Source organism: Colletes gigas, unplaced genomic scaffold, assembly GCF_013123115.1.
Source record: "Colletes gigas isolate AHSC1104 unplaced genomic scaffold, ASM1312311v1 Colletes_gigas_Sc00024, whole genome shotgun sequence".
Classification (NCBI taxonomy): domain Eukaryota; kingdom Metazoa; phylum Arthropoda; class Insecta; order Hymenoptera; family Colletidae; genus Colletes; species Colletes gigas.
Window position 1 is genome coordinate 2,655,409 of NW_025106653.1, and position 26,991 is coordinate 2,682,399.

The 26,991-nt window shown below is 36.8% G+C and overlaps 1 protein-coding gene across 2 annotated transcripts in view; it reads left to right on the top strand.

The window, feature by feature from the left end:
- LOC122401377 (transcription factor AP-2-epsilon) overlaps nt 1-26,991 on the top strand; it is a 140,215-nt gene that overhangs the window by 64,980 nt on the left and 48,244 nt on the right. For both annotated transcript variants that reach the window (XM_043403462.1, XM_043403463.1), the window contains exons 2-4: nt 7,114-7,491; nt 23,372-23,578; nt 24,631-24,682. In XM_043403462.1, coding sequence (XP_043259397.1) covers nt 7,114-7,491; nt 23,372-23,578; nt 24,631-24,682 — 637 coding nt within the window. The remainder of the gene's footprint in view (nt 1-7,113; nt 7,492-23,371; nt 23,579-24,630; nt 24,683-26,991) is intronic.

Below are 26,991 nucleotides of genomic sequence, written 5' to 3' on the forward strand. Positions count from 1 at the left end.
AAAAAAATCAAATCTTTGCACAACGATTATAGAATACCATGTATAAAATTTTACAATATACAGTGTGTTCGGCTGCACCTGGAAAAAATTTTAATGGGAGATTCCAGAGACCAAAATAAGCCGAAAATGAAGAATATCAATTTGTTGGTAGAGGCTTCGTTAAAAAGTGGTTAAAAAATTTCAAATCATTCTGAAAAAATTATGTTTGTTTACGGAGCCCAATTACAATAATTTTTGGTGAATACACATACCCCTTAAATCCTACCCACTTTTGAGAAAAAAATTCGAGTAGGTACTGAAATTTTTAGACGAAATTAAAAAATTTCAAATCACACTAAAAAAATTATACTTAGTTACAGGAGTCAATTATCAGCATTTTTTGTGAATACACATACCCCTGAATTCCTACCCATTCCCGAGTAAAAAATTCGAGTAAGTACTGAAATTTTTAGATGAAATTAAAAAATTTCATATCACACTAAAAAAATTATACTTAGTTACAGGAGTCAATTATAAGCATTTTTAGTGCATAGACATACCCTCGAAATCCTAACCTTTTCCGAGAAAAAAATTCTTTACCAAAAATCTAATGTGAGGCCAAAATGCTTCCCTGAAAGGGTATAGCCGAATAAGGGGGTCAAATGTGCCCCCAAACCGAATGGAACGAGCCCGGGGTCATTCGATAGCAAAAAAAAAATAACCCATGTGTGCAAATTTTTAACTTGAAATCTCGACCGTGGGGGTAGTAATGGGGTGAAAACGAAAATCATGTTTTTGAATTATTTCTCTTGACCTATTGAGTAAAAAAATGTAAAAAAATTCAGAGACATTTCGGGTACCGGGGCACATACTTTGGGAGATTTTCAGATTTTTTGATTGAAGAACCAGGTAGTGAAAAATAAAAAACAGCAAAAAATGCCGAAAAATGCCGATTACGTATTGAAGGAGGCCCGAAACTACTTTTATACTTTTACAGTAAACAGGTATTACTATTACTATTACTCTCAATTTTTTTCAGATTTTTCATTTTGGTGCGCCGCAGTGAAAAAAAATAAAAACCGAGTTTTTCCTCGTTTTCTGCGTATTAGAGTAACTTACACGTTGAATTTTTATGCATCCTTCAATATATAAGTGTTTTGTAGACTGTTTAATGTTTCTACACTAAGCAGAATTACATAACAATTGAAACAAATAAAATAAAGCCAACCGTTAAGCGCAATATATCCTAGAAAATCAACGATATTTTCAACGGCGTCGATGGCGCACTTGGTAGAGTGTCCGACTGCTGAACCGCTGCAAGTTTTTTTACCATAGGTTCGAGTCTCTCTTCTGGACTTAGGATTTTTTTTCCTTCATTATTTTTTTTTTCAAATTCTAACTATATAACAATGCTTTATATTTATTTATAAATGTTCTGAAAGCATTTTACAAATATTTTAACCTGAAATATGTATAAATATAGTTTTGGAGTGTTTTTTTCGTTTTTATTTTTTTTGTCAACCACGATTATTGTTTAACATCTCTTACACTGAAATTAATGTGAAATGTTAGTTTTCAAATCTCTTACCTTTGACTACTGTGAATGGATCGGAGCAGAAGATTGTATATTGGCTTACTATTACTTCTTCTCGCCCTTCGATCAAGCAGATCTTTCCTTCTTTTTCTCTTTCTTTGATAAATATGAATGTTTGCTACGGCTTCAGTATCTAACGTAGACATGTAAGGGCCATTCCACGCCAAATCTATTAACCCACTCTCTGCCAATGATACTTTTTTCTAATAAACCCATTTTTAAGTACCAGTTTGATCGTTTCATGTTTATTTTTGAATGAAGTATCATTGCTCGATGGAAACCACGGGAAGGTGTTGAGCTTTTTCCATCAGGAGAGGCGAAGGATGGGTTAGAAGTGATTACATGGATCGGATGAGAGTAAATGGCGGACATAAGTGTTGGAAATAAAAAAAAGCATGGCTCAATCTTGGTCGCTGTCGACGTTAATTACGGGATTTACATGTTCGATATTAAATAAGTTACTCAGAATTTCTGCAGGACGTACAATTGGTGAAAGGTACCGAGCATGCGATAAATAATAAATTATTGCTGCGACATGTGAACAGCAACCGACAGTACGGTTACCATTCGCACATTCGCAACAATAGCGTTTAATCCCGGAGTAACCAATTGAATTTGGTACGTAGTTAATGTAACATCTATATGTTTTACTATTGATGTGACGCGATCTCACTTCACATTTAATAATATTTTTTGTCTGCTTAAGGCAACGAACAATTATATTATTATCTTCATCCATAACTTCTGCTAAGTAAGATATGGCTTGTGATAATTGGTATGTTCCCGTAAATAGAATTTTTTCCCCGTGGTTTCCATCGAGCAATGATACTTCATTCAAAAATAAACATGAAACGATCAAACTGGTACTTAAAAATGGGTTTATTAGAAAAAAGTATCATTGGCAGAGAGTGGGTTAATAGATTTGGCGTGGAATGGCCCTTACATGTCTACGTTAGATACTGAAGCCGTAGCAAACATTCATATTTATCAAAGAAAGAGAAAAAGAAGGAAAGATCTGCTTGATCGAAGGGCGAGAAGAAGTAATAGTAAGCCAATATACAATCTTCTGCTCCGATCCATTCACAGTAGTCAAAGGTAAGAGATTTGAAAACTAACATTTCACATTAATTTCAGTGTAAGAGATGTTAAACAATAATCGTGGTTGACAAAAAAATAAAAACGAAAAAAACACTCCAAAACTATATTTATACATATTTCAGGTTAAAATATTTGTAAAATGCTTTCAGAACATTTATAAATAAATATAAAGCATTGTTATATAGTTAGAATTTGAAAAAAAAAATAATGAAGGAAAAAAAATCCTAAGTCCAGAAGAGAGACTCGAACCTATGGTAAAAAAACTTGCAGCGGTTCAGCAGTCGGACACTCTACCAAGTGCCCCATCGACGCCGTTGAAAATATCGTTGATTTTCTAGGATATATTGCGCTTAACGGTTGGCTTTATTTTATTTGTTTCAATTGTTATGTAATTCTGCTTAGTGTAGAAACATTAAACAGTCTACAAAACACTTATATATTGAAGGATGCATAAAAATTCAACGTGTAAGTTACTCTAATACGCAGAAAACGAGGAAAAACTCGGTTTTTATTTTTTTTCACTGCGGCGCACCAAAATGAAAAATCTGAAAAAAATTGAGAGTAATAGTAATAGTAATACCTGTTTACTGTAAAAGTATAAAAGTAGTTCCGGGCCTCCTTCAATACGTAATCGGCATTTTTCGGCATTTTTTGCTGTTTTTTATTTTTCACTACCTGGTTCTTCAATCAAAAAATCTGAAAATCTCCCAAAGTATGTGCCCCGGTACCCGAAATGTCTCTGAATTTTTTTACATTTTTTTACTCAATAGGTCAAGAGAAATAATTCAAAAACATGATTTTCGTTTTCACCCCATTACTACCCCCACGGTCGAGATTTCAAGTTAAAAATTTGCACACATGGGTTATTTTTTTTTTGCTATCGAATGACCCCGGGCTCGTTCCATTCGGTTTGGGGGCACATTTGACCCCCTTATTCGGCTATACCCTTTCATGCGAATATTTAAAATGTCATAACTTCTGAACGAATTGGACGATTTTAATGTTTCAACAGGCAAACAACACGTATTTTAGTGGAGAATATGTAGAAATTGTAACAATATTGAAGAATTAGTTCCTTGACACCGTAAAGTGAGAAAAACCCCATAAAACTGATCCAATTTTCAAACGGCCACAACTCCTACAATAGTAAATATATTTCAATGAAATTTTGGAGGGAAGTAGAGTTCATTGATAACTACAAAAAAGTATTAGACAACATTTCCGTACAACATCAAACAAATTTATTAAAAATGAAAAACGAGTTTTTAAGAAAAATCGACAAGGTAGATGCCTAAATTTTTCGGCGAAAAAAAAGTTTCAAATCGTTCTAAAAAATTATGTTTAGTCACAGGCGTCAATTACAATCATTTTTGGTGAATAGACACATCTCCCAATTCCTATGCACTTTCGAGAAAAAAATTCGAGTAGGTGGACAAATTCGACTAAATTAAAAAATTTCAAATCGTTATGGAAAAAATTATACTTGATTAAGGGGGTTAATTACAATCGATTTTGGTTAATACACATACCCCTGAAATACTACACACTTTTGAGAAAAAAATTCAGTATGGACGGAACTTTAAACGTTGATAACTTTTTAACGAAGCCTGTATCAACAAATTAGTATTCTTGATTTTCGTCTCATTTTCGCCTCTAGAATCTCCCATTAAAATTTTTCCTCGGTGTGGCCTAACACCCTGTATACAAAAAAATCACCTGAAGTATAAAGGAGAAATAACGAAGTACATGTTTGGATAAGTAAAAATATGAAATATAAAATAATAATGTGTTATATGGAAACTAGGCTATCAAATTTCAATAAGTCACTGAAGAAATTTTACATTAGAGTCGATTAATGTATTTTTATTTGTGACCCAGACCTAACCCAGACTCAATTACAGCGTTGCAAGGAATAAAATAAAATTATTCGAGAAAATTAAGCGATACAAAATTGTTTTCGAATTCTAGTATAATCCACTTTCGTTTCTCCAATAAATATTTTGCGTTCGTTTTTCGATAATCTCGTAACTTTTCCATGGTTAGTTAGGCGACGAACGATCGTAGATCGCGAACGGGGTAAAATCGCCTCGATCCACGAACGTCCCGCGGTCGGGCAGCTTCCACGTTATCGTTTCTAATGACACCTTATCGCGTTATCGGTTTCCACGGGCAGAGATCGCGACACACCTACATTCTGCCTGTAAGGTATTTGCGTTACGCTGCACGCCATAAGATTTGCATAGTATTTATCCGCATTTATGTTCACCACCTTCGGCGAATAAGCGACACTGTCCCCCGTACGCTCGTCGTTTATAGTAATGGCAGACCTCCAGCGCCGTTGCCGTGATTTCTTCCACCGAACGCCGGACATTGGTCACTGCAATTACGCTTGGCCAGCAATTTTTTAATAACGGCGAAAGTTTCGCTGGACGTCGAGTTACGCGGCTCCTCGGCGCACGAATGCGTATCCCCGTGAACTTTTATTATGGTTATTAGTTCTTTTATTTTTTCGCGTTGTCCCGATGCGTGAGGCCATTCGCCGGATACGATTACGATCAATTACGGTAGAAATAGATTGTTGGATGACCTGATCTTGGTTACCGCGCCAAGGTAGGAGAAACCCGGCCTGGAAAGTAACGCGTTTAAGTGTTTGTTTCCTTCTGACTTGATCGTCTTTTCGTTCAGTAAAAGTCGGTACGCGGCATTTTTGTTGACATTTAATGCTGAATTAACGACACATATCATTATGCAATGATGAAAACATCGTGAGGATACGTAATTTCCCGAAATTAATGCGTTCGAGGATATAATGTGAAAATTCGACGTTCGAAAACTAATATTTTGGCATACAAATCATATTATAAAAATCACCGTAAACATGTCGAAAACAGATATCTTAAAACACGACTTACAATTAAATATGTTAAAACTGACACTTGATTTGACTTTGCAAAAATAAATTAACAGTTTCTTTACCAAAGATGCATAGATAGATTGCTTTATTAATTGGAATAAATCATACGAGAAAATTTCTGTATTAACATTTTCCGTTAATTCAGTTAAAAAGAAAAACGCGGGCTCGTGAAACGATCAGATAGATACCCAATTCGAGTAAGTAATCTTCTAACTGCTTCGAACGGTGTATTTCATGCAGAAAATGAAAATGATCAACCGTGCAGGGGGAATTTACATAAATTTTAAAGTGAAAATTAATAGGATACTACGCGTTTACAATTTTATCGTTGCATTTTCCTCTTTTGTTAATGAAAGGTTCGTTCATTTTCTATGGAAATAGGTCGATCGAATACCTAAAAAATTCCACGTTAAAACTCTTTTCCGTCGGTTGTAGAGCTACGAACGAGCGTTGCATGCCACGAATTAAAAAATTCACTTCCGTATAGAAGTATTTTGTTTGAAGATAATTTGATTGAAATCGTTCAGAAAAAATACAGACTTCGAAAAAAACTTGTCAGTATTATCATAAATGCACTAAATGCATCATCAATCCGCATGCATGCACAATCAATTATTTTACTTCCGACAACTTCGACGAGCTGTTTTTTAAGTCAATATACAAATGTATATATCAACAAATCTCCTATCGTTTGAGAAAATGAACATTTCTGCGTTCAGTTTAATTCTGTATCTTTCAGCAAAAATTATTTTATTCGCCCTGCAAATGATGTGTTTAAATGAAAATATTTTGTATTAAGCAACGGAATGCAATATATTCCGATGGGCATTTATCAGCCACCCACGCGCCTTTTTAAGAGTTACGTGCACTAAATGTCCGCGTACATAAGTTGTTTAACAAGCATAAAGTATCGCACGATCGTTTGTAATATTTCATATCGTAAAATTATTCAAACGCTTCTTGTACCTCTAAACGCGACGTTAAATTTCTATTCGTGCATCCGAGTTTGCTATAAAAATCAAAATCCCCCGGCACAATCGGCAAACGGTTGCGCAAAATATTTTCACGAATCAACAAACATCGATTTGAAACTGGCCAAACTCTTCTACGCCGAACAAACGAACGCAGTTGCGATCGAAGACTAACAAAAATATATATATTTCTACACGGTGGATTCAATGTTTATTCGAAAAACTCAACTGTGTGGAATATTGTATCATTTTCCAAAAACCTTGTCTGATAGATTTTTGTATCGATGTTGATATGAGACAACTTTTGATTGGTCATTAAAGGTTGATTTGAATTTAAATAAATATTTTAATACATATTTACATTGACGAGGCATTCGTAACACAAACCCATTCTTTTTCGTGACTACTCTACGAACAGATGTACACGAAATTAATACGTTTGAAAAATTAAATCGTACGTCTTGGGGTTAAAGATTGGACCAACAACGAATGTTATGTTTTCTGTTACAAAGTGATATTGTAAATTATTACTAAAAAAATGTTTTGTCTGTTAACAGGACCGTTTAACTGGTCACGGAGGTATTTCCTCGCTGGGCGGTGGAAATTCCTCGCCGTATTCCGGCGCCCATCACCACGGTCACAGAGGCAATGGGAACGGCAGCGGGATGCCCCATCACGGGGGTGCTTCCTTGCCCACCGCCTCGGACTTTCAACCCCCTTACTTTCCACCCCCGTTCCCCTCGCACCACCACGCGCCAGCGAGTCCTCAGCATCCGGGCCTCGGCCAGCCACAACATCTCGACTACCTCGTCGGCGATCCTTACACGCAGACGCTCAACACGTTGCATCAACATCACTACAACCACCTGAGCGCCGCCGTTACGGCTGGCCAGAGGAGCGGGGACCTCAGAAGGGATGCCGAGGGTATACACGTGGTAAGTAATTACCTCCACGAGTTACTCACTAATAGTTACTTAATCCCTCTTAAGTTCAAGTGCACCATTACATGCCTCTCAGACTCTCGAAACTCCCAAAAGCTTACGATCTATTCCACTCTTTAATTCAGTCTAATTTGCATAAATTTTATTAGAATTATTTACTGTTATTTTTCTCTTAATGATACTTGATATCATGTTATTTTTTTTTTTTATTACGCATTTGAACAAATTATTACAATGGTGATGGTTTATGTACCTCTACGAGTTACTCGCTACCTAACAGTTGCTTAAGGGGCCATTCTACCTTGTAGGCACGAAAAATACATGTTTCTTTGTAATTTTTTTTGCGGGCTATTAAAGAGCGATTAATTCCGTGATTTGTACATACATTTATTATATATTCAGCTATATTTACGAATTTTTGTAACGCATAATATCTATTGATTACGCTGTTTTTATTGATCAACAAACAACAGTTTTTAGGAACGACGCCCGACTGCGTATGTGATATCTTGCGAACAAGTTATCCGAAATCCAAAAACCAACGATATTCTTAATATAGATGAGTGTGGTTATAGCATGAACTAGGATCTTTTCAAAAGAACAAAAAATGGCAAAATGGCAGCTATTTTACGAAAAAATACTGAATATTTTCATATATTCGTCTGCCTTTTTGTTAATAAAAGAAAAAGTATTGCAGATATCGCAATTAACCTAGTTCATGCTATAGGGAGACTAGTTCTAAAGATACTGTATAAATTTCCTGTTGATATCTTGAATAGTTTTTCTGTTATCACCTACGCAGTGCCGAAAAATGTAGTTTCGAGAAAAACAGCTTTAAAGTTTACGGCCAGTTGTTATACCTACGCGCGGTACATTTCAGCAGGCTATAACTTCGTTAGTTTTCCGAATTTCAATTTAATATTTGGTAGATATATTTTCGAGATTACATACTAAAAGACAATGCAAAAAAAAATTCGGTTTTTAAAATCCCACAACGTAAAAAGGCCTCTTATCCCTCTTACGTTCAAGTGCACCATTTACATGCCTCTCAGACTCTCGAAACTCCCAAAAGCTTACGATCTATTCCACTCTTTTATTCAGGTGAATTTGCATTTTGATTAGAATTATTTACTCTGTTGAGTGACATTTGATATCTGATTTTTTTCTTTATTGAGCATTTGAAACCATACGTACAGGTTTGTGTGCAATGGTGTAACTCTCAGAAGTATTTGAAATTTGCCAAAAAACATTATAATAAATATCAATTTGGAAGTCTATTGTTTGGAGTCATGAAAAAAAGGAATAAAGCGATAGAATACATAACACCTACTGTCAAACACAATGCTGGCTCTATTATGATACAAGGCTGTTTTGGTGTACTGAGTGACGAGGAAAAAGAGTAAAGCGATTAAATAACAATTTATAACACCTCCTGTCAATCACGGTGTCAAACAGTTCATTATATGGGGTAGCTTTAGTAACAACCACGTGGGAAATTTATCAGTTATCGAAAGGAAATTGACTGCAATCGGAACAAAAAACATGAAATCGTAAACACTAGAACTACCGTCAATTAAAGTACATTTATTTGTACCAAAGGAATTAAAACGATAGATACTTGAATAAATGTTTATTCTCTTATAAAAAACCAAGATAAAGCAAACATCCAGTCGAGTAGAAATTAAGTATCTTATCAATGTGATTAATTTGATAGTTATAGTTCGTTTCCATCCACAGAAAAATTTGAAAATAGTAATTAATCTTCCAACGCGACAACGACCCGTCGAGAGAGCGTTGATCTATAAATTAGAAGAATCGAATCGGTAATAAATCGTGCGGTGGTATCGTCGCGCGAAGGGGCTTTTATCGCCGTGGCTTTTACGCGTAAAATCGAAGCGCGCGGAGATCCGGTCACGTGCACGTCCGGCCGGCTCATTAGAAAAGTCCGCGGCGTATTATTTGTAGGACGGACCCGGCTGGCGGCCCTCTTGGAACAGCAGGGGGATACGTAATAATGGGTGGTATCGATCTATTAGACGTATCGCGTCCAATAAGTCCGCCCGTGACATCGGTGATTGCGATCGTTGATCCCTTCGCGGAGCACGCGAACCGCCGCGTCGGCGATGCGCGCGACATTTGCATTTGCCACGGTGCCGCGTACCTGTCCCCGTGTAATAAGAGGGGCTGCCCCGTCCAGGGAACCAGCGTAACTCGAAAGAAACACGAGCGAGTCTCGAGGAAAGAAAAAAAGTAGAAAAAGAGAACCGTGGAGGAAGTCGAAGACGAACGAAACGTTTTGTTCTCCTCTCCCACCTCGTCGGATCGATCTTTCTGGTCCATGGACGGGATCGCGGTTTCTTGCTCGTTCCACGCTCCTTTCTGTTCTGGAATTACCCGCGATACGTTCAAATACGCGCAGGGAACCACGGTTAAGTACCCACGGCGGGTTTTTGTTTGTCGAGGTGTCACGGGTACTGTTTGTTCTAGTATGGAGCGCGTCAGAGCGTCGGGGCTGCGTCGCGAGTAGACGCGAGTTGGGGACCGTGTGTAGTCGTAGATCCGTTTGTTCTTTCAGGATGTATTTGGAGAAATGTGTTTGACCGCGGACAAACTGAGACGTCTGTGAGCGGCATTTAAATGTAGGTGACATAAAGAGTACGTGTAGGAGGTATTAATTCGAGAGTCGATGAGTCGAAAAGTTTTTGTTCGACGATGTTTGCCATGGTATACGAGGCTCGTTCGATGTGTAAAGGGATTGAAATATTGTTTTTCGTCACTAGGAAACTTCTATTCACGCAATGTGTTTTTCAGAGGACCGAATAAAGAGAAATTTTTGTATATTTGCAAGCGTTGTCGTTTGAAATGCTGGGAACATTGTCGATCGAACGGAGGTCAACGTCTAATTCCTCGTGCGATGATAAATTGATACAATAAAACCTAAATTTACACAATTATAATAGAGTTTCGATTATCCGGAATCTGGGTATTCGAATAACTATAATAGAAGGTTGACAAATTTTTTGATGAAAATTGACGAAAATTAAAAAATTTCAAATCATTCTGAAAAAATTATTCTCAGTTGCGAGGGTCAATTATAATTATTTTTAGTGATTAGACATACCAAATAATTCTTGCGCACTTTCAAGAAAAAAATTCCTTACCGAAAATATAATTTCAGGCCAGAAATGTCACTCCAAAATTTCGTGTCTTTAAAATGTCATAACTTCTGAACGGATTGGACGATTTTAATGTTTCAAAACGCAAACAGCGCGTATTTTGGTGAAAAATATGTAAAAATTCTAAGAATATTCGAAAAGTTGTTCCTTAACCCCGTAAAATAAGAAAAACCCCATAAAAATGGCCCAACTTTCAAACGACCATAACTCCCACAATAGTGAATATATTTCATTGAAATTTTGAGGGAAACTAGAGTTCATGGATACCTACAAAAAAGTATTAGACAATTTTTCCGTAGCGCATCAAACAAATTTATTAAAAATGAAAACCGAATTTTTAAGAAAAATCGACAATGTCTAAATTTCTCGGCGAAAAATAAATTACAAATCGTTCTGAAAATATTATTTTTAAGCCCTGGGTTCAAGTACAACCATTTTTGGTGAATACACATACCCCGTAATCCTACGCAGTTTCGAAAAAAAAATTCGAGTAGGTAGACAAATTTTTCGACAAAATTAAAAAATTTCAAATCGTTCTGGAAAAATTAGCTTTGGTTGCAGGAGTCAATTACAATCATTTTTGGTGCATAGACACACCCCCCGAATTTCTATGCACTTTCGAGAAAAAAATTCGAGCAGGTTCTGAAATTTTCAACGAAATTAGAAAATGTCAAATCTTTCTAAAAAAATTATTTTCAGTTGAAGGGGTCAATTACAAACATTTTACAATACACAACCAAACGTTCAGTATTCCTGGGATACTATAGTTGTACATTGTATTCCAGAGTTGTTTTTATTAACGATTCCAAATCCTAGTCTCGTTCTTACTGTTTCCTTTCTTATTACTTTATTTGTTTTAAATTTGGATATGGCTCTACGAAAACGAGATAGCTAGAACTTACCGTCAAGAAATTCGTTAAAATCTGAATCCCCAGCCTAAAGAATTAATCGTGAAATCTCCATTGTAGTACTTATAACCGCTGACCAGGTCTCGGGCTAATCGATGAAAAGAACGTGTACTTTAATAAATAAACTAAATAAACGCCTGCTGGGTTTCATACGAGCAGGGGTTCGCGTTACCGTCACAAAACACTGACGCAGCCCCGTATTTATGGGACAACTTTAGACCTCAAATAACGCTCACGGTAATAGTATTTGCGGTCCACCTTACTCGAATAGCTTTTATGGGAATATCACCCTAATTACACCGGTGCGACACGCGTACCACCGCTCTGTGGATTATGTTTTGGGCGGTTTCCAGAGGTGTCGTGTGACGTTTGGCAAAAAAGACTAGGTTCGACGAAATTCGACACGCGAACGAAGAATGCGTTCGGTCTCGTACGGCTCGAAACTGGCCAAAAGAGAAAAGCTGGCTCGCTTTAAAGCATCTGTCCGCGCCATATGCAGTCTCGTATTGCGAACCGTCCCTGTATCGAAAATTGTTTATTTCGAGATTCGACCCGTAAAATGGCCACGTCGGAGCATCCGATGCGTTTGTCACGTTACCAGCGTTGAAAGGACTCGAATGTTAGCTTCACAGCACTTAGTTTCGTATTGTCAACAAATTATAATATACAGGATGTTCGTCGTAACGATTGTCACGATTTTTTACACATCTTAGATGATAAAAATGTGTGTCAATAAAGTGCAATATTAAAAATAGCCAAAACGAAGATTATTATTTTTTAAAATGGCGCTAAAGTTGGGCAAATTTGATTCATTTTCGATTCAGATATTGACTTAAAATATTCGTTAATGCGCAAATAAAATTTGCCCCACTCTGATTGGCACCATATAATTTGTTCTGTTCGATATTGTAAATAGCATCGAGACAGGTTCAATGATATTGAGTAATTATAATAAAAACTCAATTTTTTCCTCTCTTTTTATATTTTTAAAAATATTACACTTTTTAATAGTGTATGTAAAATATTCGGTATGTAAAACATCGTGGCGAACGTTACTATGCACACTTCACATAAATGATTAATATATCATGTACCTAGGGACATTCAAATTCTTATTAATATTAGATATTAATGTTTCATACTAAGAAGAAATTAGATACTTACTATGCACATTATATATTTGAATATTAAAAAGCACCATGGCACATTCGATATTAATTTTAATTATAAATGATTGATGTAATGGTACCACTTGACGATAAATTGTAATTCATCAATCATAGAATTATCGATGCAGCGTTGACTAATAATTCATTTTCGCTAGAAAATACTCGTCCATTAATTATTCACGCGTGATATTACCGATAACGTGTGTTTTACATACAGATAGAATATTTTAAAGTTGCAAAATAAATTGCAACGCGAAAATACTAGATGAATTCAGGCTTAAGGATTGAAACGGATGAATAGACATTTACAGATATGAGAATGGAAAGTTATAACAGAAACTCTGCTTTAAAATGCTTTGCCATCTTACGAGATTGCGATATCGATTATTTCAAGCAATACTACCCCTCGTACCCTATCTTGGCCTGCCCAAAGCACATTCTTCAAAGGAGGGTGGCCGATCGTGTCCTCAATGAAATCTTACACTGATGCGATCTCTCGGTTTATGAAATATCGAACAAATCCCTCAAATACTTCTCCAGTCTAGCTTCGCGATTTCTGCTCGCATTCTTGCATAACGAAAACTCGCATAACCGACGAATCCAGTCGAGTCCAACTGGAACAACCGCGCAACGCGCCATTATAAATTTTATACCTAGAAACTTCTCAAATATCTCGAGAAATCAAAGAATTATGAAAAGCACATCATTTTTATACAAACGTATATTCACGTGCAATACAATTTTATTTCCTTTTTTATTAACACTTTTCTCTACTCAGTAATCCTCGTATGGAATCTTGGTACAATTCCTTTCAAGACTGATAAAGTGTAGCAAAAATATATTAAATTGGTTATATGACAAAGCTTTCCTTTAGTAATCAACGTAATAATAAAGTAATCTTCACGAGATAATCTTGATAGTTTTTATGAAGTCTCGTTCTCGATATTATTATTATACGGTGCTTTAATTCGTCGCAATTTTCGTTGGGGGAATCACGAAGCCTCAAAACAGGAGTTTGCGAACAGCCGCGCGATTCCCGAGGTTCGTCAAGACCCTCGAAGACAAAATAGTTAGACGCGAGACACGAAGTCTTGAGCACCGTTCCCAAACTATACGCAGTAATGGCGTCTTGCATAGTTGATCATAGTTAGGAAACTTGGCGCTATGCGTCGACTCTTACCTCCCTTAGAGTTTTCGGTTCGGTGACTACGGTAACAATATCGAGAACGACAACGATGCAAGATACGTTTCAGCGGTTCAAAGGGGACAAATAATTTAGAAACGTTTCGGAACATTGGAGCTGGCAAATGATATTTCGTACAAATCCTAACAGGCGTGTCCAGCAATCTCTTTCTGACAACAATGGAGCACACAAACTCGAAAATTTACAGTCGTATTCCATACTTCAGAATCTACAACACGGTTCTAATGCAGTGAAGGTATGCTTGTCGATGTACTAAATCAATTTTAAATCAACTACTTTTATTTAAAATTTCGATGTATGTGTTTTGAATCACCCTTGGGAGTAATTGTTAATATCAAAGATATTTGGTGAAATTTATAATTGTTTTGCTCGTTTGTGAGATTACTCTAAATCGAAAATAAATATCAAGTCTTAAAATTCTTGCATCATTGAAATATCAAATTCTTGTGCGTACCGATAAAAGGCATTTACGGTTTAAATATACGACCAACGATATTACCAAAATTACGGTTTGAATCTACAGATATCTTCGTGAAGAAACTAGGGGATTATCGTCATTGTCCCTCGAGTGTGTCAGGCTTTTAACTCTTTCCCTGAGGAAAGTCGCGCAACAATGACGCAGATTTTGTGAATTTAAGATCCCTTAGCGGGACAGGCTGTCACAAATTGTACTCTCTCGAGCATAAATATGGGATCGTGAAGGGACCCAGACGAGATGCTGTAATTCAGTAGAAAACGCGTGGGGTTGGATACGAGGAAGAGCGAGGCTCCTCGTTTTCAAGGATAAAGCTATTGGAATCGGTCGATCCACTTGGCTGATTATTGGCATTGTCGTCCCTTTTTCGGAAGCGTATCATCGTTTCGTCTTATTTCTTCGCGAAGGTGCTTTATACTAGTCGCGAAGCACGTAACTACGCACGATCTCGTGTATCGATACCGTTGATTGCAAACAACGATTTACATTGTCCTTGATTGGTACGGCTGAACAACGCGAGGTTACAAAAAACACTGTAATCGACTTGGGCTAAGCAATGGACAAACGTATCTCGAACAACGAATGAATAAAAGATCAAAGAAAAATTTTAATTTCAGAATGAAATATTTCGAACGAACAAAAATTTAATCGAGCAGACATTGCGAATAAATCGCTATTTATTGGACATCTGATGTCAGAGATACTTTCCAAATGATCACATGTTGTTTAATTATTTGTTCGAAGTCGAATAAATTTTTTATTTAATTTTTATTTGTAAAGTATAATATGTATAATATGAAATATCGATGATAAATCATTTTCCCGCGAAGCAACATTGTTGTTTAATTCGATCGAGCATGATGCAACGTCAGTCGTCGGCTGCTAGGAAAACAACTAATCGTTTTCCTGCAAGATCTGTGATTATCGATTATACGCCGATCAAATATTACCTTGGCCAGATGGTCAAACAGATTCACGTGCACGGAGTAGTTTTTCCACTGCATTTTTCCGCCGTTTTGAAGCTTTCCGTTGGTGGAACGGACCAACTATAATAGCAATGCAGGGTGGAGAAACCGCTTACCCCTTTTACGTATCTCTAACACCGTCTTAAGGATTGCAATGCTTAGCATATTTCCGTCAAAGTGAACGTCTCTGGCATCTTCTCGGGGAATGCCAAAGGTCAGCCGAAAATTTAATAAGTAAATTACTTGAGGGAGGCCAGTGAACGATGCTCCAAGAGGGTGTTTTATTTCCATGGTATCAGATTCGATCAAAGTTTTAACTACGAAGCAAGTGTTGAATCGATACGTTCACTGTCAGCTAAAATAATTTTACGCTATTTATCGTATGAGACTTTCAGTCGAAGTGTTGTAAAAATGAACGTATTGCTATCAAGTATATGAAAAGTTTTATAGTAGTCGCATGAAAAAATTATGAGACCAATTTCTCATAGAATACAATGTATCAGAATTTAACAAATTGAAGTGAATAATAAAGGTAAATAAATAACCATGTATGGTTATTTAATAATTTAATATTTGGAAAATAGAATTGAGTGATGTGATTTTAAAATTTGATACATGGTCCTGAAAAAGACTTTAATTACTATAGACTGAAGTGTCTATTGTTACCAACATTCGCCATTTTGTAGAAAAGTTTGCTGACCCCACAGTTTCCTTTTTCGTTCAACAGAGAATATTCGAAGACTTCCACGCGAGCCGAGTTTTTTGTTAGTTAAAAAGTGCTGCAAAGACCGAAACAGATAATCAGTCAGGAGAATAAGATGGATGACCAATTACTTCCCAAATCGTGAAGTTTTTTTTAAGCCACAATTGCTGCATGTGGTCGAGCGTTGTCATGGTGAAAAGCAAACCCTGTTCTGTTAACGAGCGCAAACCTTTCATCCTTACGTACGTTACATAATTTGTCCAATTGTTGACAATAACTTCCAGAATTTATGGCTTCGCTTTCTTTTGAAAGTTCATAATAATCTGTATCTCTTTTGCGCCATCGGAGGGTACAACTTTCTTTAAGCACAGTTCAGGCTTTGCCATCGTTGGTATCGAAATTCCTGGTCAACGATATACACTTTTTCTCGATACATTCTTCGTTTCCAATAATCAATTTATCCCAAACAAATTCTGACATATACTTATAAAGAAGACAATTCAATAAGTGTACATTGTCGATGGAAATTTTCAATTTATGATTCCTTGAAAACGAGTTACACGTTTCTCGATAAATCATGCTACTTCGTAGTCCAAGCTGTGCACAATGAACCGGGAAAAACCTCAAGTCAATTAGTGGTTTTCCCTGACTATCACGAGCAACAAGAATCACAGAAGACTGTGTTTTAAGTTGTATTTTTTTTACTAAGAACACTAGTCTAGAATTTTAACTCCGTAGGATCGTGTCTCCAATAAATCACATAATTTGTTCCTGGTTCTGAACTTCGAAATAAAAGAGTCACGATGATAAATTGGCGTTTCGTTCGTGTTTCACTGGTGGACTCGTCAATAAGCCTGACCCAGCAAATTTTGCCTCGAAACTTTGACAGACTCTGGCTTTCGAGTATTTAAATCAACTTTTCATCAACGTGCTAATAATCTTTTGAATGATCAATTTATTCTCATCAGCCAATTGGTGGGAAGTTTGTGAAATAGAAAGCTCCACCACTTTTTAACAATTTGGTCATCATTTTGTGATATTTATGAAATTTTAAACAACGATAATTTTATTTAGAAAAGAGAATTCAATTTATCGAACTGATAAATATGTCTATGTTCCATATTATAATTTGAACAAATATTAAAGAAATCTTTACACATGGAAAAATGGAGGTCGACCAGCTTACGAATAAATCAACGATTAAAAGATTTTTAAATAGACTAGAATACATATCTTCGTTCTGAATAATTTCCTCGTGTGTTGATCTAAATTTTGGTATTTTAAAAAGGTCAGCATACCAAAGACCTATGCACTATTAAATTTTAGTGAAAAATATTTTGCAGTATTCAAACTGAAAATAGAATTATATTTTTAAAATACGTAATTATTGGTTTTTGAAATGTCTGGGGCCACCCTGCGATGCTTTCGTAAGAAATTCGCGACGCTCTTGGGATCCGCCCACGCGTTGCAAGCGCAATATTTTCGGATCCCGTTCGTCTCTCGATTTTTGACGTCCAGCAGAGACGCAAATATTTATTCAACCACGTAACGTATTCTCTGGGAAAAGTTGCGCAACCGATTGTGTCCGATTAACATTACAACACAAGGGTGACGGTTGCGCAAGAGGAAACAGGCGGCGGCCAGGACTCGTTATTGTCGATCTAGAGGACCCGCCGCGATATCCGACGCGGACTCCATAAGCCATTTATCAGTATCGATACGCCGGCAAAGCACCGCGACGTGACTTTACTTCGGTGCACCGTTTAACGAGAGAAAGGCGATCACATTTCATCTCATTAGTCGACTGGCACGGTTACATCAATTTATAACTAACACGGCCCAGTCGATGGATTCTAGTAGCCGGCCACGCCGTTAATTACCGCCGTTTCCATTTCTTTGGCCGCGTGAAAGTCGCGGCTCGAAACGGACGTGGTTACATATGATCGGAGATGGGCAATATTTCATTCCAATAATACATAACCAATAAGCTCGACAAGAGTTTATTTGATTCTGAACAAACAGGCGTCTATATTTTATTCGTTGTTTGAGATCTGGATATCGACGGTCACTGGGGGTGGCCATTGGTCAAAATTTAGGTTCTTCAACGCGAGAACAATCGTTTATACCTGGTATATGAAATTATTGTTCGAAATCTGGATATCGACGGTCACTGAGGTGTCTATTGCTCAAAAGTTAGGTTTTTTAACGCGAGAAGAAATGTTTATACCTGGTATATGAAATGGTTGTTCGAAATCTGGATATCGATAGTCACTGAGGTGGCCATTGTTCAAAATTTAGGTTTTATAACAATCGTTTATACCTGGTATATGAAATGGTCGTTCGAAAAGTAAGCTAATCAAAGGCCATATTTCGTGTTCAACAATTATTCAATTGTTTCTTTTCTTATGTACCATCTAGATATTTAAGAAATCACTTTTTATTTTACTCTGAAAGTTACCGCACTACGTTTGGATCTCAGAACTGTATAAATAGAATGATTAGTAACGCAAATTTTGTACACACTAAAACAGATTTAATTGAGCAATCATTAGAAAGTCTAAGATTATCCTTGCAATATATTGTAAATTAATTTATTTTGTTACATTCACTAGGCGATAATGTTTGACTATGAAAATCCACATCTGCAGTTCCTTGCATAATACATCTTTGTACTAAAGGGTTTAATACCCGTTAATAAATGAATGAATAATGAATAATAATGAAATCTGGATATCGACAGTCACTGGGGTGGCCATTACTTAAAATTTAGGTTTTTTAACGCGAGAACAATCGTTTATACCTGGTATATGAAATGGTTGTTCGAAATCTGGATATCGACGGTCACTGAGGTGGCCATTGCTGAAAATTTAGGTTTTTTAACAATCGTTTATACCTGGTATATGAAATGGTTGTTCGACATCTGAATATCGACAGTCACTGAGGTAGCCATTGCTTAAAATTTAGGTTTTTTAATGCAAGAACGTTTATACCTGGGTACACGAAACAGATCATGACTCTCGATTATAAAGTCCTACCAGCTCAGCATTGAAATGATTATCCAAACGCAATCGAAGATTTTTACAGACGTTACCAGCGATAAACAAAAAAGGGATCACGACGTTTGACGCATTAAAACACACTTATTCCTGTTTGTGTTTTCTTTTTGCGAGCCAGGGGTTATCGGGTCTATATATCAGCGCAAAACGCGCGAGATGACGCGAATCCTAATAAGCCATATATAGTTCGTGCATGAAGAATATGGTTAGGTGCTTCAGACAAAGCAAGCCCCTTCAACTGTTACGAAATTTGAAAAGAGTACATTTACATTTTAAACAAATTTAAAATTGTACAAAAATATGATTTTATATATTTACTTCCCAGCAAAGCTCCTGATTTTAAAATTAGTAGTACAAACATAACTGACCAGTGCACGAGAAGAAACGAAAGAGTTTTGATACACGTTTCTATTAAAATAATTTTCAAATGCTTAGTGCTTTGAAAATCGAACAGAAACGATTGAAGTTTCGTAAGTAATTAATTATTTGTAGTTCGAGGGCAGAACTTTCGTTTCACCCCTTTGCCAAATTTTAAGAGGTTAAAGGAAAGTTTTTCCATTGCTCTGTCCAGGAATTGACAAGGCTCTATTCTAAAGCTTGATATTTTCGTGGTCTCGTTTGGCTCATAGAAACGAAGGTATCGCAGCAATCTAGAATACTCGTAACGGAGAAAACGATTACAATAGAGCGAACAATCTGGCAAGGAAATCGGAGAAACGTGCGCCGAGATTTCTTCTCGATGCCCGGGAACCTCGTGGATCGCATAGGAAAGATATATGACAATAATGGAAAGGGCTCGTAATATAACCGTATTTGTGGCACAACCGACTCGCGGTCTGGATAAAATCTCCAGTTTTTCTCCTTGGATGTGATTAAGATTCCAAACGTATGTCTACCTTGTGTTTCAATTCTTGGAAGACTGGCTCGCTTCTTTTTCTATCTACCTACGGTTTCTTACATAACGTTACGTAGATACGCTTGTCTATAAATCCTGATCATAATCAAATCAATCATTAAAATACAACGTTCGCGTTGAAAAATTATTAATGTTTCGTTTCGTTTTTGATCCTCGAATTTTATCGCGATTATTGAAATCTACTAACTGTACACACATTGTCATTCATAGACACTGACAACAAAAATTTTAAGAAACTTATACTATTTCTTTTTTTTTTTCTATACTAATAGATAATCTTCCAAGAGAATTTGTCAAAAATCAAATTAATCCTTTATAACCCTGTCGTTGAAGTCACGTGCTCGTTATCTACGTCTATTAAGTCTGATTTACTTCTATCATTCATATGTACCAATTATAGCATTAAAACAATAGCATAATATACAAACAATCTATTTACAACTACTGTAGAATATCTAGATTATAATTGAATCGAAGAAATAATGGATCAAAAATTGTTTAGAATAAATTCATCGATTTTGAATTTAAATCGATGCATCCTGCTAGTAAGTTGATTATAATAATTCATACAACGATGATACAGCTGCTTACCGTGCGGCGACACTAAACGCGATCCCCGCTGATAATAAAATATTTATGAACAATATACCAATCGTTTACAGCTTGGCAGCGTATTAATGGCGGCCGCGCGTACGGAATTATAAAATCAATTTTGCCCCGACGCTGGTGAATGAACACTTCCCCGACGGTGTACGCGAAATGATTTACGTAATCGCCGGCGATACCGGATTTATCGAGTTTTTAATTGGTATTAATTTGTCCGGCGTTAACCTCGCGTCGGGCATCTGCGCATCGAAAGCTAAAATCTTTATTTATACTCGGACCGAATTAACCCGATGTCAATGGGCGAATTTATGGTTAATTGCTGGATTCGTATCCGAGCCAGTTGCGGTTTCCTGCACGAAAACTGCATGCAAAGCGCGATGTCGCAACGCGTTTTAAGGAGTTTTGCAAATCCTCGAGGATCTAGCCTCGTGGCACGACAAAATCTTCCGTCTTTCTATCCGTTGCGCTGTTATTGCATTACGTGCCTCCGCGCGATTGTATCAACAATTCGAGCTATCGTCGAGTCATCGAGTCATCGACGTCCACGTGAGAACTGGGTTTCCTCTTGACCTCTTACTTTCGAACAATTTTCGCTCTTCTCGATTTTCTACTCATTTTTCCTTCGATTAAAATAAAAGACGGTCAAACACAGATTACAGTAGAGAATTTATCAATTACACACAAAAAAGATTTTGAAAAAACGAATATTGGATAGTCTCAGTATCCCAGTGTTTTGATTTAACCCTTTGCACTCCGAATTATATTTCAATTTTGTTTTATTTGAAATTTACGTTAACTAAAAAATAGAGCAATTTAAAGAAACAGAGGAACAAATAAAGTCAATTGAATATCTGTTTTATTTACAGTATTGCTGTATTTTGTAATTTTCAAGTGTATGTTTTTGGTTTGGACTTGAAAAGAGGTCAAATGGGATTCGACAAAGGAGCTCCTCGGATGAAAACTGATGTCAAGTTACACTCGACATAGGAGTGCAAAGGATTAAAGAATGTGTTTTAAAATAGATAAAAATATAATCTTTTTGAGGAATCAAAATCAAATTTTGTTCGTCGACTATGAATATTTTCAGTTCTCGCTGAACAATTATTGTTTCCTTCGACGTACAATATACTCGTAGGTTCAAATTCTATCGATTGTCGTTATAAACAGGCTTGGAAGGGGCTACGAAGTCTCGATCGCCCTCCCCCGACGATTAAAAAAATCCATTACAGTAGAACTCCATTTATACTAACTAACGTCGTCACGGTGGCTGGTTAACCGAACATGTTACCGAGTTCCTATTAGGTATACGAACAAATAAACAGTAGTAGAAAGGATAATCCTTAGCCTCTTATTATCCGCACCTTCTTGTCCCACGACCGGTTTGGACAAATGGAGTTCTACCGTATCTGAATTTCATTCGTTTAGAGCGAGACTCGTTGACAAATCATTGGAATATATTTTTATTTCTGATAGTTCAAACTCAAATTCGCAAAAATCACGATTCAATTCTAAAATCGAAAGAATGGATATTAACGGCAGAATTTTAAATAATAAAAAGTCGTTACGTTTCTTGATACTTAAACGAACGTAAGTATCGTTGAGAAGATCTCGTGATAGCTACCAATTATTGTTAACGTCAGAAATCCGTTACGCCTATAATCGAGAAGATTCTTCCTCTGGATTCGACAGCAACCTTCGACCACGGTTCCGACCTACGACCTTTATCTATTTACGAACGTATCACAGGCTGCAGATTCACTATGAAAAATTGACTGCTTGTTCGTATTGGATTAGATAAGTACAATCGAGAAGTTGAATTAGCTGTAAATCCCTGATAATAAGCAGTAAGACTCGGGATTTAAGAAACGCTAACTATAATATTTCCACGGAAAGTAGTGGTTTTCACGGGTCCACGATTTGAACTTCGTGACTGGGAACGTGCTGAGTTATACCGACAAACTAATTACACCCTGATCATTTCACATACGTAAATGTTTCCATTCGATGGAAATCCAGCAAATGCTACACAGCGATGGAAAAGTTTCGCAAACGTAATTGAATAAGATGGAAGTTGACGTGTATTTCCTCTGTCGCTGTTTATTAATGAGTTTTTTCCACGTCGATCATTTAAATTCATCGAGGTATGCGAATTCTTACGTTTTTAGCATATTTCTAACATTTATGAGAAACGTTGGAATAACGCTTTCAGAGTTTGTGTACGTTTTATACATTAAAACCTGATCCGACAAATAAATTGCACTTTCCCTGAACGAAATATTTTATCGTGTTTGATATCTAAACGCTACTGATTTCTAATCAATCCTTCGAGCAAGATACTTTGCAAATTGTTGAGTTATAGCTTCAAATTATGAAAATGTATGCAAACTGGATGCATAAGAAGATTGGAACTGAGGTGTCTATCTTTGTTTAGCACCAATGGAGTGTCTTTACAGTATTTGGTCAGACTTTGCTACTCATATTATGAGTATTTGACTATTAAATTATTTCTACAACCTGCAAATTCTTGTACGAAAGTATTTCTGTAGAAGTAATCGGTTTAAACTCGCCACTCGTGTGTTTCGAGCGCAAGAATTTTCTTTTTTTTTGGGGGATTGCTTCGAAAAAAGTTTGAAAATCACTGTTGGATGCTGGAGATTGGAGGAATACTAACGGTGTATTTTTTCTGTGAATTTCAGACGAATATGCATGCGTCGTTTCCGTACGACGGTGGGCGCAGTAGTGGCGGCGGTGGCGGCGGTGGTGGCGGCGGGGGCGGTGGCGGAAGGGGCGTCGAATATGGCGCCGTTCGCCGTCCCGACGCCCTCCTTCCACCCCCAGGCCTCGACCAGACCGACCTCGTTCTCCACAGCAGCCTCGTAGACGACCCCCAGGTGAGCGACGATGTACGTAATCGCCAAGCATTTTCTCTATTACCATTCTACCGTTGCTTTAATCGAATCACGAAGGAAAATGCTACCCTGGACCTTGGAAATTCCCAAGTACCGTCGATTGCTTTAGGTCATCCTACAAGTAATCCAATTTCTCCGAAGACCTTGCAATAAATAAATGAAACCAATAGTCCTACCTTTTAAACCGCAAATCGGTGGTATTTTTCAATTAAAATATTAATAATGACATTTTTTGGTCTTACGAGTGTGAAAAATGTAAGAAAGATTGTTTGGAATCTCAAGAAATAGTGATAGTTCAGTCTTTTTAAATGTTTCAATTAAATCTTATTAGACAGAGTCCATTTTTCGAAGTCAGTAATAAAGAACAGTATAGATGATCATTTCTTTAAAAAGAAAAAAATTATAACAACATCCCTAAATTAATCTGTTTATTGCATTACTTACAGGGTGACCTAGTGATTACTTTCTTTAAAATGTCTTCGTTTCTTTAAATTTCTATCAAAAGCATTCCGAATGTTATGAAATTCTGATTCGATTCAAAGCCTGAGATTCCATTCGTTCATTACGTAAGTAATTGATTTTCTGCTCGCTGATATTTCATTATTCTTTTTATAAATACTGACGGAACGTTCAGAATTATTCTCATGTACGGCACGTTGTTAAATGCTCGTGAATGACTGCAAAATTAACGTGCGAACAACATTGTTCGAATGTTGAGAGGTCTCCGGCCTTCTATTAATTGGATGAGATAACGAAACGAGAACAGTAAGATATCCTTTGTGGTTACAAAGATCTCATTCTTCTCTGTGTATCCAAGTTCTCTAACTATCGACAATTAAATTTCAATTGTAAATTTTTTTTTAGAAATTGCTACACAAATATCTGAAAAGAACATTTAAATTTATAGCAATACAAAGAAAGTCAGATACTTTTTTAATTTGAAAAAATAGATATTTCTGCATTCCGTTCCCACTAAAAAAATACGCGAGAGTCACGTTCCGAACCGCTATAAATTTACAATAATATTCGATGTGTTCCACTTTCAGAACACAAACGTGGACGATGGAGGGTTCATGAACGACTTGCCTCTTCTCAAAAGTAAGTCTTTCGTACCTCATTCCTTTCGCTGCTTAACGAAACAGCGAATTATAATTCCATTTATGATTACCATTTAAGCCATTCTTTGCAAAACAGTTTGAAGTGTTCGTTCCACCTGTTTACCAGCGACTCATTATCGAAAGTGCCGTTTAAACTACGCGCTTTATCCGGCGCTTCGTCATCCGTACGAGAGTTCGTCTTGACTTTCTCGCGAGGACCGCGTCTCAATTCAAAGCCGGGTTTCCGCGATCCGTAACACCGAGTTACCGACGAGAGGCCCTTCGAATCGAAATTTATACCAACGGCGTCGAATTTACGCCGCGCGAAAGTGCAAAACGCGGCGTCGTCGTAGGGATAAACACGCGCTCGTGTGCCCCGGCCATAATCCCCCGGCTGTATAAAATGTCCGCGGCGCGACCGGAAATATAAAGTAGCCGCGCAGGCAACTTGTCGCTCTTAATTAGAATTTATCTCCCTCTGTGTCGTATCGGCTGCTCCTCCGTGAACGGGGCTGCGGCGGAGTTTCAACCGCGGCGGAAAGGCAAAAAGGCGGATGGCCTTCGTTCGCAGACCACTTTTAATGCGACTCTAACGGTCGTAATTGCGACGCGACGGAAAAAATGAATCGCGGAGCGGCCCGGCGTTGAAGTCTCCGGGCCCGATCAACGACCGATTTTCTCGCGCGGAGACTTTAACGCCAGATAACGAAACATATTCGTCTGTAATTTGTGTAAATTAAGAATTCTTTTTTCATTAGTCTTTGAAAATTGCCTGGTAATTTGGAATGGAAGACGACGCTAAGTTTGATTTAATATTTGGACGCATTAGAATGTTATCTACGACGAGGGATCAAATTTTCTCGCGTGGAGACATTAACGCCAGATAACGAAACATATTCGTCTGTAATTCGTGATTAAATTGAGAATTCTTTCTTCATTAGTCTTTGAAAATTGCCTGGTAATTTGGAATGGAAGACGACGCTAAGTTTGATTTAATATTTGGACGCTTTAGAATTTTATCTACGAGTGATAAAATTTTCTCGCGTGGAGACTTTAACACCAGATAACGAAACATATTCGTCTGTAATTCGTGATTAAATTGAGAATTCTTTCTTCATTAGTCTTTGAAAATTGCCTGGTAATTTGGAATGGAAGACGACGCTAAGTTTGATTTAATATTTGGACGCTTTAGAATTTTATCTACGAGTGATAAAATTTTCTCGCGTGGAGACTTTAACACCAGATAACGAAAGACATTCGTCTGTAATTCGTGATTAAATTGATAATCCTTTCTTCATTAGTCTTTGAAAATTGCCTGGTAATTTGGAATGGAAAACGACGCTAAGTTTGATTTAATATTTGGACGCTTTAGAATTTTATCTACGAGTGATAAAATTTTCTCGCGTGGAGACTTTAACACCAGATAACGAAAGACATTCGTCTGTAATTCGTGATTAAATTGATAATCCTTTCTTCATTAGTCTTTGAAAATTGCCTGGTAATTTGGAATGGAAAACGACGCTAAGTTTGATTTAATATTTGGACGCTTTAGAATTTTATCTACGAGTGATAAAATTTTCTCGCGTGGAGACTTTAACACCAGATAACGAAAGACATTCGTCTGTAATTCGTGATTAAATTGATAATCCTTCCTTCATTAGTCTTTGAAAATTGCCTGGTAATTTGGAATGGAAAACGACGCTAAGTTTGATTTAATATTTGGACGCTTTAGAATTTTATCTACGAGTGATAAAATTTTCTCGCGTGGAGACTTTAACACCAGATAACGAAAGACATTCGTCTGTAATTCGTGATTAAATTGATAATCCTTTCTTCATTAGTCTTTGAAAATTGCCTGGTAATTTGGAATGGAAAACGACGCTAAGTTTGATTTAATATTTGGACGCTTTAGAATGTTATCTACGACGAATGATAAAATTTTCTCGCGTGGAGACTTTAACGTCAGATAACGAAAGACATTCGTCTGTAATTTGTGATTAAATTGAGAATCCTTGCTTCATTAGTCTTTGAAAAATGCCTTTTGGAATGGAAAACGATGCTAAGTTTGATTTAATATTTGGACGCTTTAGAATTTTATCTACGAGTGATAAAATCATGGAAGTGTGTATTAAAATGTTAGTGTATCGAGACTTTGCTTGAAACTGATGAAATTTGTTAGAATGTGTTTCGTTCCTAATAGAGATCTTTGACTATTATATAATTTTACTTTGAAGTCGTCAAAAAATATTTTAGGCATTGATATTGTTTGTCTTTGAGAATTGCCTAGTAATTTAGAAAACGACACTAGCT